The sequence below is a fragment of the Morchella importuna genome (assembly GCF_003444635.1).
Source record: "Morchella importuna strain M04M26 chromosome Unknown Morimp01GS006, whole genome shotgun sequence".
In the NCBI taxonomy this organism is placed as follows: Eukaryota; Fungi; Ascomycota; class Pezizomycetes; order Pezizales; family Morchellaceae; genus Morchella; species Morchella importuna.
Genome location: NW_025763403.1, coordinates 419660 through 439643, shown reverse-complemented (window position 1 = coordinate 439643; position 19984 = coordinate 419660). Strand labels below are relative to the sequence as shown.

Below are 19984 nucleotides of genomic sequence, written 5' to 3'. Positions count from 1 at the left end.
CATCTCCCCTGAAATTATGTGTCTTCTATCCAGACACCTGAAAGACTCTACAGGCCACTTTTAGGCCATATGTACAAAGAACAAGCACTGAAGGTGAAATGTGTCTAAAAGGGTCCTTTTATGGCACCTTTACCATTATCTCAATTGGGCCAAGAATTTGAAGCATGAACCTCCTTTATCAAAATTATACTATACTTGGTCGTTGATATTTTGGTTTAGGTGTGGGACTTTTTATGAGTTGTTGAAAACCTCGATTTTTGGTGTGTTTTGCTGGTTGGGCAAATACATAATTGACGTGCGAGTATACTAGCAATGCTCCCACCTGTAAGAATGAAGTTAGATTTGTATAAGAATTACCTAGCGAGAGAGATAACCAGGACCATTGGTAAAGCGTCACCAAATTCCCTTACTTTTCGGGGACAGACTGAGGGATACTTTTATATCGCCAGCACAAAAAGGGGTACCTCTAGGAGGTAGTTTTTAAACGGGTGATATTGAATCATTTGGTTGGGTGAGGACTTAGAACCAGAATCAGAATTCAGGGTTCGTAATGATTGAGTCCAGCGTTGTTTGGGTAGGCATGACCCCGTACCCCGGGTATGCTGGCTCCTGAGTATGCTGGTGGGCCTACCAGTTTTGGGATAATTTCGCCGGATCCGGCGAAACACTTTACGTGGGTTTATCCCTTGAAGGATGAAGGTTTTCTAACCCGCGGCCCGGACCGTGCACCACAATTGGTAAGAGTATTATCTTGCTTTTACGGTTGGCTACAATAATAGAACTAGCCAAGGATTTCCAACAATTGCCACATTAGGTCCGTCCAAGGGATACCTTTAGTTTCGGCAAATATGATTAGATTTTGTGACCGAGTGATATGTCATGATTCCCATCAACCATTGATTGATCGATTGGTAACATAAAAATGACTTCCCGTGGACCTTTACGAAAATATCTTCCCGCAACAACCAGCACTTTCTAGCCAATCACATTGGTCCCCCGCAGATTCACAATCTGGGGGGCGCTTCCTAGATTTCTTCCCGTCCAAACTCCGCGGGGCCGGGGGGTCATCAATTGTCTACGGTCGATCGTGACTCGATATGCTGGATCCCTTGCTATCTCGTACGAAATCCTCTGGGGTTTTGGTTTTTTTTTACTGCAAAATCAATTTGCTATCCCCGATTTTTTGCTATCCCGTACGAAATCCTTAGAATCTTGGCAATCCGGTATATCGAGTTGCAAAGCCGGGAAAATGACCTCGGGTCGGATCCTCAATTTAATTTGGTGCATCGGGCAATTCTGCTCTACAGGCTTAGAGACGACACTATGTAATGTCATTGAGAAACTTTCATGTATTTGAGCCAATGAGAATTTGCTACGCCTTGCTTCGTTTGTCGATACTGCCCACCCAAAGAAAGAAAATTCTGTGTGGTTTTACTGTTACCTACTTTATAAAATAATAGATCTCCCATACAAAGTCAGTTTGCCTTATCCAATAGTCCGTTAAAGCTGCTTGTGTCTGGATCACACACCTATTCGGCTGCCACCCTTCCTCTTTTAGTAATTATTTTGTCTCGAACTAGAGAGTATCTACTCGCGACCAGCAACAAGAACCCAAAAATGCACGTCCTAATCTGCAATTTCCATTGGAGTAGAAGTCAAAAATACACCAAAGACTTGCAGCTGCATATTCGGGTTCTTGTTGCTGGTCGCGAGTAAGTACCGGATTATGGGATAGGGCGGGCAGAATCGGCACCAGACCAAGGGATAATTGAATGTTGGGAGAAGATAAGGCCTGTGGGCTTCTGGAGCCACATCATTTTTCGAAGGATACCCGTTGCGGAGCCTGGCGATCGAGTACTTCGGTATCAGGGATAAGTGAGAAGACACCACGATGCCAAGATTGCGTGAAGGGTGTCTTCTCACTTACCCTACCCCCGAAGTACATTAAAGAGCTCGTCACATGCAATAGGTAGAGCTGTTAAGAAGAAGGTTGGGCCAAGTGAGACGAATACATACAGTCGCACCTCGTTATGTCGTTAGCGTATTCTGGGAGCCAAACCCCTACGAGATAGCAAATATACGAGACAGCAAATAGTTTTTGGTGGAGGAGGGCAGTCCCTGTCCCACAAATCCGTAAGAGACGAGATCCGAGATATCGAATTACGAGATAGCGAGGTGCGACTGTACTCTATTAGAGTTGGATGACTGTCTAATCACACGCCTGCATATTTTTTTGAACGGATTCCCCTCAATTCACGGGAGTTGGTTTCCCTGGTTGCGTTATTACTTAATGGTGCTATGATAGGAGCGGGGTTAAAGCTGTGACCTACAGTAGTAACTCGATATGCCGGAACTCAATACACCGGATCCTTGCTTTCTCGTACGAGACCCTCTGAGAATTACTTTTCCTACTGCAAAATCAATTTGCTATCCAAGATCTTTTGTACGAAATACTTAGAATCTTGGAAATCCTGTATATCGAGTTGCTGAGGTATATCTGCTAATTTGAATATCTGGCCAAGTCTCTTCCTCTGTTCCACGGAAGAACTTAAGCACACCTAATACATAAGTGGGACCCAATAGTCCACTTTTGCGTTGAACCATGTGTTTCTCAATTTGTATCGTCTAATACCACGGGCCCGCTTCACGGGATGACAGCCACAAGCCGCCCCAACAACAAACCAACTCCCTGTTGCAGTCTTCGTGGACCCTTTCTTTATTTTCAAGCCCTGTTGCAAGTCCACAAAACTCTGATCTAAAGTCACGCTCGTCACGTATCTATTATCTTTTCTACTTTCGAGCGGACTCTTACCTTTTTAGTAGCGTTACAGCCCAAGAACAGCTAGCCTGGGAATATCCACGCTGGACTAAGGAACCTTACTTTATAAGCGAATGAATGAGGCTAGAGAAAGAAAGGGGTCTGTGCTCTACCATAGTCTATAATAACTCTGACTTTGCTTTTTCAATCTACATATCGCACTGTGTTCCCTTAGTTGTACTATAATAACACTCATCTTAACGATCAAGGTCTACTTTGCAAGAGTTTTTCGGCCAGACCTTCTTGGGTACTCTAAATAGGTCATGGTCAGTTCAGTTAGATACTTCTCTTATTGGCTATGAGAAGCACACATTGAGAAATTCACCTCTATCTCGACTCAGAGCCAATAAAATCTTTGCACTGAAGTGGTGTGTTGCTCTCTCCTCGTAAAATCCTGATTCAAACCGGGTCTCTGTTGCATGAATGATATGATAGAAATATACCCCCTCTTCTCTACTTTCTACGTACTAGTAGCCTGAGTAAGGGGAGTAAACTACCTAGTTGAGTAATACAGCGTGAGGTAAAATTATTGTAGAAGTATGGGAAAAGTCCTATTGGCTTGCTCAGCCATAGAAAGCCTGTTTCTAGACTCCTGTTTGGAGTTGGTAGAAGAGGCAAGGAGGGCTGTGGGGTAGGAGCGAGGTGAGCACCAACTTTGGTTGGAATGAATTGGTGTGTGAAGAAGGGTCAGCCACTAAGACTGTGATGCGTGGCTGACCGATAGTCGTCCAAGTTGTATCTCTAGCAATTCTCAGGGGGGTTAATTCTTGATAGGCCCAGATAGTTCGGTTCCTCAATTAATTTTGTTGTAGATTGTCTGGGCCTGATCTCTCTGAGTACTGATAGCCTTAGGTAAGAGAACAAACAATATTGACGGGTCACACATCCAACGACGGCTATTGTGATAGACAGTGGCCACTCCGAGGAAATGGGTTCCCACTTTGAACGCTAGCTCGAAATGTGGCCAGCGACACAAATAGGCTGCCAGCCCAGCTAGCACTGCTTCACACTCCATCCCTACCCATCCTCCCTCCCCATCACTCTTACTCATGTCTTGCTACTTCACGGCAACTGTGCCCGATAAATGGAGCATTCTGTCCTACCTCACGAATTTCTTTAATCGGTGCGAACAGAACAAAAGACCCTTCGACTACAATAAAGCCATCGAAACCTACCATACGCGTCTCAGGGAACTCAAGTTCGATCCGAATACCCGCTTCCAAGATAGAGCAAAGGTGCTGTTGGAACGATGGAACTTGAAGGTATTCTAGAACACCACTCCCTGGTCGTCGCTTGCTCCCTGTCCTCTGCCCCATAACATCTTAGACCCCAACTTCTACCACGGGCCCACGCGAAGCACAGTAAGCCGTTGAACTCCAAGGTATGTTTATCGTAAGTCCAGCAATTAATGATAACATAGAACACCATGACGTAGTATCAAGACGCTGACATTTTCTTCCATAACCTTAGAGATGAAGAGCGAATTGGGCCCAGCCCGTTGGCTTCATCTAGGGATTTTGAGTACCGAGCTCATTTAGAACCCCACTCGCCTTATGAATTATTAATATCGGCTGTTCTCCACTGTAGGTCCTGATCCTGATCATCTACAAACTAGAGTTGCTAACTTCGCTTATAGCCTATTAGTAGCTAGGTTGAAAGTCATTTGCGATTTCTTGATATAACCTCATACGCCAGGCCCCAGTCACATTCGTGGTGGCTGTTCACCGTCCTGATGAACCCCAGGCCCCAGTCACATTCGTGGTGGCTGTTCACCGTCCTGATGAACCCCAGGCCCCAGTCACATTCGTGGTGGCTGTTCACCGTCCTGATGAACCCCAGGCCCCAGTCACATTCGTGGTGGCTGTTCACCGTCCTGATGAACCCCAGGCCCCAGTCACATTCGTGGTGGCTGTTCACCGTCCTGATGAACCCCAGGCCCCAGTCACATTCGTGGTGGCTGTTCACCGTCCTGATGAACCCCAGGCCCCAGTCACATTCGTGGTGGCTGTTCACCGTCCTGATGAACCCCAGGCCCCAGTCACATTCGTGGTGGCTGTTCACCGTCCTGATGAACCCCAGGCCCCAGTCACATTCGTGGTGGCTGTTCACCGTCCTGATGAACCCCAGGCCCCAGTCACATTCGTGGTGGCTGTTCACCGTCCTGATGAACCCCAGGCCCCAGTCACATTCGTGGTGGCTGTTCACCGTCCTGATGAACCCCAGGCCCCAGTCACATTCGTGGTGGCTGTTCACCGTCCTGATGAACCCCAGGCCCCAGTCACATTCGTGGTGGCTGTTCACCGTCCTGATGAACCCCAGGCCCCAGTCACATTCGTGGTGGCTGTTCACCGTCCTGATTGAATTATTTCATACCCTCTCTTTCGCGTTGATATAACTAACCGTAATATAGGGTCGAGTGTCTGACGTGGTATGTGCTCGAAGGTGGGCTCAAGCCTACGGAGTGCTCCCAAAACAGAAGCGGGCGGCACCGGTCACGGCCGACATGGGCCCGCCGGCAAAAAAAAGAAGGCAACGAAGGATTGTGATTGAAACCCATGTAGACGAGTTGGCATTGGTGGATAGCACAGTAGTGGTGAGTCTTTTCTTTTCTCTGGTCCTGATCTAGCTCGAGAGCATCTTTCCAACTAATGTCCTCCTTGTGGGCGCTAGGCCTCCTGCGAAGCCTCCGTATTGGACGCAAGCCTCGACGACGTCGTGAGTACTACAAGCAGCACTCCACTCCGTCCTCAGTCATCCTGCGACGGGCGTTCTACAATAGAGCATAACGCACTGCCGCCATACTTCTATACAGTTTTCAATCGCGCACATCACCACTCCATCAACAAGGTACACCTCTCCACTGGGCAGTATCTAGAGGATATACTCTACGAGTATGGGAGCCGCCTAGACACAATTAGTCTCGTGCACTGGTTTATAGTTGATCAGGACGACAAGGTGGTGATGTCCCTTTTGCCTGACAGACGACTACCTGCAGGGAGTGAAATGCGGTTACCAGAGTTTCCGAAAGTGTTGGATAAGCACATCAGTATGTACAAACCTGTGAGTCGCTATTCCTAGTCGCTTGGGTTCTTTCCTGACAGATTCGTTTAGATTGCAGATCGCGCGGCGGCCAGAAGGTTAGCCTTTGAGACGGATGAGGAGTGGGCGAATGAGGAGAGTGATATTTTCAATATCGTGAAGAGGGAGCCAGACATGTTGTATCTCAAGTACTGGATCGACAGTTGTTTCGAGCAAGCGTAAGCCTCTCCTGCAATGTCTTACCAATATGGTGTCTGACATATCCAGTATCTCCCTCACCACTGAATGCTCTCATCTCCTCCGTGAGCGACTCAATGAAGGTTCTTGGGAAGCGATATACTCCCGGCTCCTTGACGATCCATACCAGAATTTGCCTGCGCTTCTCCTACAACGGTTAGTGACCTTTCCTCCCCGGCATCAAATAACTCCTTGCCTTCTTGCGAAATTACTGACAGTCAAGAAAACAGCAAAGAGAAACGGCTCCGGGCCCACAAGCACGACCCACACCCTGCCCTTCCATACACTGTCTGCTACGACGGTGTCGTGCACACCCGCGCACACCAATCCCCGACTAAGTCCGTTCTCGAATTTGCGGTCATCGAGGTTAAAGGATGTTACGACGCCGCCAAGTGGCAGGAGGATTTCACGAAGTTGGTTGCGGGATGTCGCGCGATCCTCAAGGCAATCAGGACGTCTGTTGATGGGCACGAGACAACGATGGCGAAGGTGCTTGCGGCGGGGGTGTTACAGGCGGGGGCCAAGACGATGGTCGTGTTGATGAAGGCCGTGGGGGAGAATGTTTATCTGCTGAAGAGGGGGAGTGAGTGGACTTATCCGGAGGAGGTTAAGGATGTCGTGGACTTTGGGGGCCTGGTAGTGGCAATGTGGAAGGTTCGGGTACGTTGATGATACATCTGACTGGTGCTGCGCTGCTGGTACTAGTGGGGATGAAGATACTGACAGGTCATCGCTTGCAGGAGGTTGTGAAGAGTTCATACGAGGCGGTGAAGCACTACCATGAGTGTGTAAAAGGGCAGAAGGATGATGGAGATCGGACGGGGGCGGACTTTCTTTGATTTGGCGTTGGTGCTTTGATGTAGCTTTCTTTTGTTAGAACTATAATAGGATTAGGTGTTTACGGGTGATTATAAATGGTCTTGTCTTATATCTCTACTTCGCATTTATTGTAAAATACCTATTTTTATCAGCTCGTTAATGTTATTCGTCGTTCGTAATGTTATGTATCTACATATACTTGTCGCGTCATTAATTTTGGGATACGCGCCGCGACGCGGACTGGATGCCTGGTCAGGCAACCATCCCAAATTTTCGCCGTGATGAGTCATGCGGAGAGCGAGAGCGAGGCTGTCGTGGACGAAGCTGTAACTCGCAGTGAATCCATCTGCTATATGTGGCTGGATTAACGATTATTCCAAACTTTCTGGCATTTGATTGGTCGAGGGCGACAGGGGAGGTTTGATACGCACGACACATCGATGGGTCTCCATTCGTGAGTGCTCAGTACTTTGGGCCACAACTAGTACAAACTTGCAACGCCACCAGTGGTTCAGTCCAACTGCAGTCGACTGTGCCAAGACACGTAGTCCAAAAAAACGGACGGACTGCGGTTTTCCAGCCAAGCCAGTCCGTCCAAACACTGGACCGACTGAGAACTGCGGACTGCATAAACTACCTAAATGGGGTTGTTTATTATGATGTTTATGATAAATGAATCAATCTCAATCCTTTAGCAGCACAAGGAATATAAGACAAGACCTTTTTATTATTATTCCGGTTTTCTTCAACAATAGTAATACATATTGTCTATGAACTCCAGCCCGAGAGCTACCTCAACCTAGTAAGAAAGCGACCTAGGTGACACTCTAAGAACCCTTACCCTTATAATGCAGTCCATAGTCTGACTACAGTCCCGTCCGGTCCGGGACTGGTCTGTTGGCGAAGCTGGTACAAAGTACAGCAGTTTGTATATATTTTCTATTTCTTGGAGGGTTGCATGGCGGAAAAACCTTGAGAAGGAATTAGTTCTTGGCGCTCTCCAGATCGATCGCGCTTAACTATGTACTCGTGCGCAATAGGCTAAATCGAAATGTGGATATTTAATATTAATTGATTGTTCTACTCCTGTCTGGTTATAACAGTGGGGAGGTGGTCTGTAGAAATATGGCATTGCGACATCGGTTATGTATGGAATTACTCATGTATAAGGGATGACTCATAGAAGGAACAAGGATTCAGACAAGGCTTAGTGTCAGGGATTATGTAATCAGGGGATCACGTGGTGTTAGAATATCTGTATATATAGAGCGCTCAAACATCCACATTGTCGCTGAAACTTTAGCGGCGCAATAGTATCTTCTTCGCACTACAAACACATCCTCCCTCAAGGTTACGTGTTCAAACCACATTCAAGTCATTTTCTCTCACACTACGAACTTCAGGTTATGAGCCCGGGTTTTGCCAAATAAAATCCGCACAACACTCGTCACATTCGGTTAACTCAATTACACTTCATACAACATCATGTCTGATGCTGGCGAATCATCCAAGGCCGTGGAGGTTAAGTCCTCAGACAACACGAGTCCCAGTAACATTCGCATCAAGTTTGATGGACTCCCAAAATTAAAGGGACAATCCAACTACCAAACTTGGGCGTCTGCCTGGAGGATTACATTCGATGCAGCAGACTGGTGGGAAGCATTGAGCATCGAAAACCCCTCAGAAGATGACACAGACCTCACCAAGGCCGAAATCAAAAAGGCCCGAAAACAAATGCACAGCCTTCTCATTGGAGCTGTAGCCGAAGACATACAACCAACAGTCGTCTCCGCCGAAAATGCATACCACGCATGGAAGGCGCTCAAAGACCTCTACGATCGCGTATCACCAAACACGACGATCACCCTCCTCAGCCGTGTTCTAGACACGAAGATGCAAGACAACGGTAACTTAACCGAGCATCTCGAGATCTTCAACACGAACTGGAACACTCTCAAAACCAGGTGTCAGAGCGGCGACCACAAACTCGCTCAGGCCCTGCTACCCCTCACCAAATCCAACGAAGCAATGGCAGCATTCCTACTTGCCTCACTGCCGAAGTCGATGAGCAACGTCGTCGATAACATCCAGACTAAACAGGATGTTACATACGAAGATGTACGCCAACGGCTACAAAACCTACAAGAGGAAACCCCTCTCACTCGCAACAACAGGGTACTTCATACCAGGAGTACCCCAACACCAAACGGCAAGGAATGCACCTGGTGCAAGAAACGGAATAACCCGTACCAGGGCCACGAGTACAAGGAGTGTAGAAAGCTCAAAGAACAGAACAAGACAAGGGATTCAAACAGAAGGAGACCAGGCAGAGATAACTCAGCGTCGGTAGTTATCAACGAATCATCCACAACAGTATGCATGGTACGCACCGATACTTCACCCTCTCTGCCCCTTACCTGGATCCTTGATTCTGGAGCTACTTCTCACGTAACACCTTTCAAAGACCAACTCTTCAACATCCGTTCTCACACCAGCACAGTCCGAACAGCCGACGGCACCATCCACGCTGTCACCGGATTGGGAAGCGCTAGTTTCGAATGCTACCTTCCCAATGGAGATAGATCCACCGTTGTCCTCACCGACGTGCTGCTGGTCCCAACCATGGGAAATGTGGGATTGGTCTCAGAAACAATACTCGACGAAAAGGGGTTTAGAACAGAGTCAGGAGGAGGAAACAAATTGGTCACGAAAGAAAAGAAAGGAATAATTTGGGCGAAATTGGATAAGGGACTTTGGAATGTACAAGTAGTTAGCAATACAGTACGCTTGACCACTTACTCTGAATGGCATCAAGCACTAGGCCACCCTGCGACACTAGAAAACTTGTACGAAGACATCCATAAGCTACCCCCCAAACCAGAAACATTCCATTGCAGTCAATGCGCACTATCAAAAAGTGTGCACAAGAAACCTGCACCAATTAGTACAAGATCCCAGCGAGCATTCGAACTAATCCACTCTGACCTATCTGGAAAATTCGGCACACAATCGCAAGGAAAAGCCCTGTACTATATGTCCTTCATTGACGACTATACCCGCTTCGCCTGGATAGATCTGCTAAAACAGAAAGACGATGCGAAAAAAGCCATCAAAGACTACGTCACGAAAATCGAGAAACAGTACAATACAACAATACTGAGATTTAGAACGGACGGTGGTGGTGAATACGTCAACAAAGACACAATGGATTACTTCAACCTACAAGGAATAGTCCACGAACAGACTCCCCCATACACTCCTGAATCAAATGGAGTTGCAGAACGATTCAACAGGACGATAACAACAATGGTCAGGTGCATGATCATGGACCATCCTAAATCGTTATGGGGTGAAGCATACTCAACAGCTGTCTACCTCAAAAATAGGCTACCCCACAGTACGCTAAAGGGAAAGACCCCCTTCGAAGCCCTGAAAGGTTCAAAGCCGAGTATCCAACACCTTCAACCATTCGGAAAGAAATGCTATGTCCACATCCCAGAAAACTCTAGGCCAGCAGGAAGCAAACTAGCACCCCGAGCACACGAAGGAATCATCGTCGGATACTCAGACAGTCCCAAACATTACCGCACCTGGATAGGATCACAAAATAGGTTAGTTGTAAGTCGAGATGTCACATTCCCCCCTCCTGAATCAGGGGAAGTCTCCGTGGAACTCGACTACAACCCTATCCTGAAACCAGAAGCGGCACCTGCACCAACAGACGACGGATATGAATCAGAAGACAGGCCTGATCAAGAACCCGAATCGTCAGCACTCGAAGAAAACCTTGAAACAGACGCAAGTAGACTGGGGGCCGGGCTTACGAGGCCCACTCCTGGACGTCACCTCGAACAAAGTAATAAACAGGAAGCTAATCAGGAAAACACAGAAACACCTCCCCCGGAACCACCAAGGAAATCGAAACCTTGGAAACCAACAACCGAAAAAGAGAAAGAATCTGAAGTCCCGCATCCGGTCACAACAAGAAGATCGAATCGCATCCGTGAAAGAACGGAGAAACAAGCAGCACTTGATATCGAAGGGAAAAGGAAGGAAATCCGACTGAAAATATCGGAATTAGGAACCACCTATGACAAGGAGGTATCAGAGATACTAGCCGATGAAGATATGGACGAACAAACCAAGCAACTAGCAATGGAAGCAGCCAGTCTAGACCACAAAAAGGACAAAGCAAAGCTCCAAAGCCAGTACGACAACCTGGATTCCACCATACATCGGGTACACCTAGTAACTGAACCTACCACCTTCAATCAAGCAATGAAAAGCGATGATCAACACCTATGGAAGAAGGCAATACAGACAGAGAAAGACGCCCTCGACAAGGCCCACACCTGGGACATTGTCGACAGACCAACCAACCGAGCAGTAGTCAGAGGAAAATGGGTATTTAAGGTAAAACACAACGCGGACGGAACAATCGAAAGATACAAAGCTAGATACGTCGCCAAAGGCTTCACCCAAGTACAGTATCAAGACTATGATGAAACCTTCGCCCCCGTTGCCCGATACGATTCCCTAAGACTCCTACTTGCACTAGCCGCACACAACGGTTGGATACCACAACAAATGGACGTCAAGTCAGCCTTCCTATATGGTATACTTAAGGAGGAAATCTACATGGAACTACCTGAAGGCTACAGGCAGGACCATAAGGTCTGTAAACTTCGAAAATGCATATATGGACTAAAACAATCACCCCGTGAATGGTACGCTTGCCTAGCAGACTCCCTTCAACGGAAAGGATTTGTCCCAGCCAAATTCGACCCATGTGTCTTCATACATAAGAAACACCAACTATACATATCGGTGTATGTTGACGACATCATGATATTCGGACCCGACTCCCCATTCAGAAACGAAATCAGACAACTACTTAAGGCAGATTTCGAATGTACGGATCTCGGTAATGCGAAATTCCTACTGGGAATAGAAATAACGGTAACAAAGAACGGTATCACGTTGTCACAACTAGCATACATCAACAAAATCCTAGACAAATTTGGAATGAATAACTGCAAACCAGTTGGGACACCACTCGAACCAAATCTGAGTCTTCGTAAAGGAGAACCAGAAGATCAAATCGAGAAACCAACTGAGTATCAATCCATAATTGGATCACTCATGTACGCCAGCATAGCAACCAGACCTGATATCACCCATACCGTTACTGCCCTCTCTCAGTACTCCTCATGCCCAACTGAGGACCACCTACGAGCAGCCAAACGAACTCTCCGATACCTCAACGGAACCAAAGACTGGAACCTGTTCTACCCGAAAGGAAACACTAGAACACTCGATGGTTTCTCAGACAGTTCCTACGCTTCAGACTTAGATGACAGAAAATCGTTCTCAGGATACGTGTTCAGACTAGGAAAATCAGCCATAAGCTGGAGAAGCCGGAAGCAGAAATCAGTCGCAGTCTCAACAACAGAAGCCGAATATATGGCTCTGTCCCTAACAGCTCGACAACTGGTATGGATTCGCAACGCCTTATGCGAACTCCAACAACAATACCAATACAACATCCACGCTGACAACACAGGGTCCATCGAACTCTGTCGGAACCCACGTATCCACGACCGGTCCAAACACATCGACGTTCACTATCACTACACACGTGAACAACTCGAAGCCGAAACCTTCAAACTCCTCTATGTCCCAACCGAAGACAATGTTGCAGACATAATGACCAAAGGACTACCGAAACCTGCTCACCAAAAATTGTCAGAATTGATACGATGTGGCAAGTGAGGGGAAGTGTAGAAATATGGCATTGCGACATCGGTTATGTATGGAATTACTCATGTATAAGGGATGACTCATAGAAGGAACAAGGATTCAGACAAGGCTTAGTGTCAGGGATTATGTAATCAGGGGATCACGTGGTGTTAGAATATCTGTATATATAGAGCGCTCAAACACCCACATTGTCGCTGAAACTTTAGCGGCGCAATAGTATCTTCTTCGCACTACAAACACATCCTCCCTCAAGGTCACGTGTTCAAACCACATTCAAGTCATTTTCTCTCACACTACGAACTTCATGGTCGAGGTTAGAAGAAGTGAGAAGGGGTACCTGACTCAAAGGAATAACGGCCTCCCATACCGTTCTGTGGTCTACTGAGCCTTTCCTTTCTACTACAATATACATATCTAATCTAAGCTTAATCATGATAATCTCGCGCTTTCCGGGCGACACAATACACGATCACCTAATGGTATCAGCATTAAATACTAGTACTGGGCCTCCCCTTAAGCTGTTGAACGTCTTCTATTGCAATAGAGGGTGGTTTTCGAACAGACCAGATTCCCATGAGCATACGGTGATTGATATAGATTCCTAAAAATCGAATCGGTGCCTAATACGAATTGGGTTTCGCGAAGCCATTTTTTAGTACTATTTCTCGCGCTAGTAAGCTGTCCTCCCTATTGCAACGGATAGAAAATGGATAGGATTCATGAATTAAATAGACCCTCCACCCCCCCTACATAGACACACTGTTCTATTCGTTAGAATACTAAAATTCGATCTATCCAGCGATAGAACGCCCGCTATAGCTTACGGGACCCACTATTGCGGGCTAGTCTCGATATGTCTCGCAAGACTATCTTGAACATGCTTGGAAAGGTTTTTTTTTAAATATCCAATTGCGTACACATGCAGCCGGAGAATGTCCTTACTTGTCCTATAATTTACCTTCTTTGTAAAGTTCCGAGGCCTACTATTCTTAAACACAAGACGAGACAAGATAAATGTGGTCTCGTTTTTTCTCATGCAGCACTCTCGCTCATAGCTTAATTAAAGATCCGCTAAATATTTTAACAGTTCTCAATCCCTTCCGCAAAGGCGTACATAACCAGGCGTCCGGGGTTTTTTTTTTTTTTTTAATTCATAGTTTCATTTATTTCTGGGTACAAGAATATCGCATGCAGCCTAGGCTATGGCGTGAACAAAACCCCTCCCCTACCAAACCGCCGAAGAAAACGAAAGGGAAAGACAAAACATATGAGAGTGTGTACATGAAGCAGACGCTGTGAAGAGACCCTGACATTCCTCCTACCGGCCAGCAAACAAAAAAATTTAGCAACGTCCCCCTCAGGGGCAGAGTACTTTCGTACCAGCTATGCGTAATATGACAGGACATAGGAGAAGAGAGAATAAGGAGAGCGAAGAGAGGACACTTTCGGTGTTGAGGATTGTGGTGCGTATGACTGGCTCTTTGGGCCTGTTGCGGATGGAGGTGGCCTAGGCCGAGCTTGATGAGAGGGAGGTGAGTTCGGAGTCTGAGGATAGGTCATAGGGTGGCGATTTGAGTGGGCCCATTTGTGGGAGGAACCCGGTTTTGGTTGCCCTTATGTAGGAAGAGAGGGCTGCAAGTGAGGCGGGGGGTGACCAAAGGTCGTCGAGGGTTTTTGCAAAGTGTATTTGGGTTGCCCTCTGGGGACTGCGCTCAGGGCAGCGTAGGATGGCGTGTTCGAGGTCTTCGTCTTCGAGGAGACATCTGGGGCATGTTGGGGGGAGGTCCTGGGACATCCATGTTGGGTGGGCCGCTAGGTAGCTTTTATGAGCACGCATTTGGCATATGCGCCCTGCGATGAAGCGGTCGAGCTTTAGGTGGGGGTGTGGGCGAGTGTTGATTGGGAATTTGTAGTAGTCTGGTAGGGGGTTATTCTTCCAGATTTGCATGGTGTCTTTTTTAATAGAGAGCGCCAGGCCCGGGTGGATGGTGTTGGGGTTCTGGGCAAAAGTTGGTGAGTTGGTGAGCAGTGCGTGGCAGAGGTCGTCTATGGGGAGGCGGGCTACCCCTTTCCTGGTCGAGTTCCAGTTGACGGGGGGGTTTGGGCGGCCTCTTAGTAGGTGTCGGTGAGATGTCTCTCTGTAGGTGGAGAGTGTGTGGAAGGAGTCTGGGGTGCGTGCGGTGACTGGGTTGTAAGCGGGGGATGCGGCTTGAATTCTTGCGGCGTATCTGATGCGTAGGGAGGGGATGTATAGGGCGAGTGGTTGGAAGGATGTTTCGGCTTGTAGTATGGAGAGGGGGGTTGATCTGAAGCAGTTGGTGACCCATCTGAGGACTGAGTGCCAGGTGGTCTCGAGCCTCTTGAGTGCTCGTGCTGTTGGAACGAGGACAGAGGCTCCGTATGTGAGCATGGGGAGGATTGCCATGACTGCTAGTCGTCGGCAGTTGAGGGGGGTGAGGCCTTTGCCTGCTGAGGCGAATCCTCTTATGATGGCAAAGGAGGCTTGTGCTGAGGCACACCTTTTAGAGAAGTGGTTGAAGGTGTTGAGGTTGTCGGTGAGCTGAAGGCCCAGCCAGCGGATTTCTCTTTTAGGGGCGAGGGGGGTCCGGTTGAGTGTGATGGGGAGTGTGGAGGGTGCACTCCTATCAGCGCTGGTGCGCCAGTGGATGAGGTCTGTTTTGGGGAGGGAGAAGTGGATGTTGCGCGGGGTGCCTGCGTCTGTTGCCTTATGGTAGGCATTTTCTAGCAGTGCGATGTTCTGTTAGTGAGATGGGGAGGCGACTGTGAAGGCGAAGTCGTCGACATATGAGATGGTGATGCCGGGGGCTGGGTCTGTGTGGAGTGGCGCTACATATATGCAGAATAAGAGAGGTGAGATGAGAGAGCCTTGGGGCACTACGACAGCTACTGGTAGGGAGGCGCGTGGGCCGCCTGGGAAGAGGACAGTGCATTTGCGGTCCGATAGGAACGAGAGGACCCACTGGACCATATATGAGGTGGTGTTTTTGCTGCGAAGGGTGTCTGCTAGGACCGAGGGGATGACGTGATCGAAGACCCCTTTGACGTCCAGAAAGAGGGAGGAGGCCTTCAGTCCTCCGCGTTGGAGGAGCCTGACTTCGTGTAGGAGGGTAGTTGCGGCGTCAGCTGTGGACAGTCCTTTGATTGAACTGCATTGATGGGGGTGTATTAGGCGGGATGAGGAGGCGAAAGCGTGAAGGCGATACGTCACTATCCGTTCGAGGATTTTTGAGACTGTTTCCAGGAGGACTATGATCCGGTAGGCGGCGGGGGAGTTGTAGTCCGGCTTGTTGGGCTTAGGGAGAATGACTCCGAGGGCACTCTTAAGTGCTATCGGGTGGTATCCGCTTCTGAGGAGGGGGGTGAGAAGTTGGGGGATGAGGGATGGGTTTCCTTGGTGGATTCTTTTCCAGGCTACAGGTGGGAATGTGTCCGGTCCTGGTGCTGAGTTGTTTGAGGAGGCGGCTAGTGCTTTGGCTACTTCGTCGGCTGTTACTTCTGGAGTATCAGGGAAGAAGCCCGGTTGGGGAGCTGGGGTGGGGTTTGGTTGGGGGGGAAGAAGTGTGATATGAGGGCTTGGTTAACCTCGGCTGGGGAGGAGGCATTTGGGAACTTGGGGAGCTTAGTCTCCTTATTCCGGGTCGCAGCTTTCCTGAGGGCCCAGACTTGTTGTGAGTCGGCCTGACCAGGCGTCCGGGGTTATTATGCTATCTAAAACAAGTTACCTCGCAAAGAGCTTCTCAATCCAGGGAAATACCTAGTAAAAGAATAAGCTCCCATGATGGTGATCAGTACCCAACCGTACTCTTCCGGGGTGGTACGGAGCTTCCCGCACGTTTCATATCTTCGTCGTCCCACAAAAAAAAGATGCAGCTCCTCGGGTATTTTCGATTCCCTCTTGATCCGCCCCAAACCCCATTTTAGGGACGGAAAAAGTGGTGTTGCGCGTTAGTACACCGAGCACAAGATTAAGACATGCAGGATACCTGTTCAACTCGTGGTTTGCAAGATTAGATTATAATTAGATAAACGATCTATCCTCCTTCCCGCAAGAAGAAGATAATTACAATCACACTCTGCTCGATTGAATTTAATTTTAAATGACTGAATCTGTAGCAATCTGGAATATAATCGAGCATATGTTCCCCTCATCCCGAAGCCCATGTTTATTTATCAGCAAAGATCGATTGGGAATACTTGAGGCTTTTATATCACGCGTCAATCAGCTAGCTCAATGAGCCCTTCACGCAGATTATATGCGGTATGAAAGCTACTATCGATTCAATTGATCAAATACAAGATTATTATGGCGGGCACAATCATGACGGGGCTTCATTTCTTGATAAGTCGAGAACCGAGGGGCTTCATTTCTTGATAAGTCGAGAACCGAGGGAGGCGTGCAACACTGTTAGGAGCCCACGTACTACAGCATATCTCAAAACACAACTAGTGTTCAGGCCGGCTGGGTTTAATACTGTTGGAGGGAACGTAAAAGGTGGAATAAGTGTGACCACCACTAGAAATATCGTAGTATTCCCATCACGATAACCGCTCAGCCAACCTTTATAAGCTCCTTGCTCTGTTGTCAATTATATACGAGAACGGGGCTACAAGCTGTGTTTGACTGTAGTGATAAAGTGCGTAATCGCCTGATTGTGGAGGGGAGATCAAAACACTACGGCCCTACGTAGTTAATAAAGAAAGGCTTCCAAACAACACAGCAGCGCCATTCCTTGGGCCCAAGAATCATTTCACCAGGTCAGAATCGGATCAACGTCGCGATGCTAGCTAACGTTAACTCGAACACGGACTCGGGCGCATGTGAAGGTCAGGGTCAGGCTTAAAGGTTACTAAAGTGGCGCTGTGGCAGACCGTCACCCAACACACAGTTCTACCCACCCACCTACTGAAGTTTGGAGTATGGGAGAAAATGACTTGTGTGTGATTTGAACACGTGACCTTGAGTGAGGATGTGTTTTTGTAGTGCTAAAGTTCCAGCGACAATGTAAGCGTTTGAGCGCTCTATATATACAGTTATTTTAATACCACGTGATCTCCTGATTATATAATTCCTGACACTAAGCCTTGTCTGAATCCCTGTTCCTTCTATGAGTCATCCCTTATACATGAGTAGTTCCATACATAACCGATGCCCTATTTCTACACCTACAAGGTCTTAAACAAAGGTTCTCTTCTTGGAAAATGGAAGCGAGTTTATCCGGAACTGGTCAGGTGACCGAGTGATCGTACATGACGTGCGCCGCTGCGTGGAAGCGGTTAGAGGGGGCAAACAGAGCTTAAAAAACAACGCTCAATGCCGGGGGAGGGGGAGCAGCGCCAACAAAGGAAATCAACTCTCATGACAGAGCAACTTAGATATCCTTTCCCGACACTCCAGGCTATCATCCGCCGCGCGTCCTTATCCCCATCCTCATATCGGCGCTCTGAATACCTGGTACCTGATTTAAGATTTCAACCGCCTTTAATATATATATAATATACGTCGTTCTAATTGTATAAAACCAATATAAACACCTCTAGGGCTCACCTCTGGAAACTGCACTTTCATTGAGTCCAGGCTTCACAATGGGTCCGCCCGGGTCGAAAATGCCCAAGGAGCTGGCCCGACCCGCTGCAGTAAAGTGAGGACCCAACCGTTCATTACTCACACCGACACTTCAAGAATAATACTGTTCCAAAGAGGTATGGAAAAAATATATCTTACAGTGTCTTGCCTAGCTATACCCATATATGTATATAGTGTTCTGGTAAAACCGTCGGCACAACCGATTTTTTATTCTGAAGAATCACGCGACCGATAAGCTCCAAACCCCTAAAGTTCAGCGAACCTTGATGAGGGTCCAGAATCCCTTTTGGGCAGTTTCTCTCATCAGTTTGGGGCTGTAGATTACAGCGACCAACTAGTAAGCTCTTGTCACGTTACCACACAAGTACCTTTTCCCGGATTAAGACCTATGTTTCACCACTTCCGATTACCGGCCTCCTCCTCCACCCCCCGAAAGCGCGATACAGAATTATATAAAAGATTTAATGCCGTCAGATATCTTCCTATCTTCATGTAGCTCCAGCCTATAGTAAAAAATTAATGGGCATGGTCAGTCGTAGCCGAGTGATAGTTCATGATCTGGACCTCAAATCTACCCGCGGAAACAAAAACACTCAGTCTTTCCATAGCTCATCTATCTATCTACTTTACCGTTTATATACCCACGTTCAGGGTAAAAAGTCCCTCCTTTGGCGCTGCTACTGGTTCACCTTGGCCGGGTCAATTCATTTTATACTCATTAATACGAAGCCAGCTGCATTTAATCCATAGTTTATTTCAGCCTGACACAAAAGACGCAGGGATTCAGATATTCTAGTGTATCTCCCGCATATCCAAAGCAACTAACACACTAGTTTTGAACCCGAAACTCCACCGACGGCTCACCCCCCTCATTCTACCTCTCTTCGCGTAAACACAACCATACGGTACTAGCGATCTTTCAAAACGATATACCGACCGAAGAAAGAATACCCTATGTATGGCATGTATTCCGGCCCCTCATTCTTGAAGTACAGTATACCCTCGCAGTAGTCCTACATCTCGCAGTGCTTGCCATGCAAGACACTTGCACGAATTTGGTTGGACAGCCGGGACGGTATTTGGACTGGTGTTTGTACTGGTAATGTAGATGTCGACTTGGAAAGGTATTGCAGTGGCGAGGCTTAGGAGAGTAGCGAGGGTGATTATGATGGAGGTGTGCATTGTTAAGGTTTTGGAGATGCTTTAGCTAGGGGTTGAAGAAGGAGCTAGGAAGCGAGTACGCGAGAAGAATGGGAAGCGAGGATGGTGGGAAGAAAGAAAGCCGGTAATCGGTGCATGTTTTTATATCGATATGTTCCGGATGTCGGTGGAGACCAATAACAAGGGACGGTGTAACTGAGGTGCTCGTTCAAGAAATGAAGGATAACAGCTTTGGCCGCTAAATCGGAGTTCAACAGATGAATGTCTTGGATATGTTATTTTGTGAAACATGTCTGTTGCTCAAGGAATTTCTTGTCTCGATCTCTGCCCTTATAGGTACCTGACCGTGATCTATAAAGATGCGGTGTAACCCCGATGCATGCTCATCTAGGTAGGGCGGGACTCTAAACCACATATTAAACATCCCCGGAACCAACGCCTGGTCACGCTTATAGAGACTCTTCGAAACTAAAGTGACCAAGAAAGAAAGCTTATAATAGTACAGACAATAGAATGTTAAGCGTGTTTTATTGCGGAGCGGTCTG

At 47.6% G+C, this 19984-nt stretch overlaps 1 protein-coding gene across 1 annotated transcript; it reads left to right on the top strand.

Moving 5' to 3' along the window:
• Nucleotides 1-3867: 3867 nt before the first annotated feature.
• LAJ45_02997 (uncharacterized protein) lies at nt 3868-6933 on the top strand (the record flags this gene model as incomplete). Its single annotated transcript, XM_046112587.1, has 8 exons — nt 3868-4080; nt 4514-5155; nt 5229-5411; nt 5489-5878; nt 5930-6075; nt 6125-6250; nt 6325-6754; nt 6835-6933. The coding sequence occupies 8 exons, from the start codon at nt 3868-3870 to the stop codon at nt 6931-6933; spliced, it is 2229 nt and encodes a 742-aa protein (XP_045974076.1).
• Nucleotides 6934-19984: the final 13051 nt, after the last annotated feature.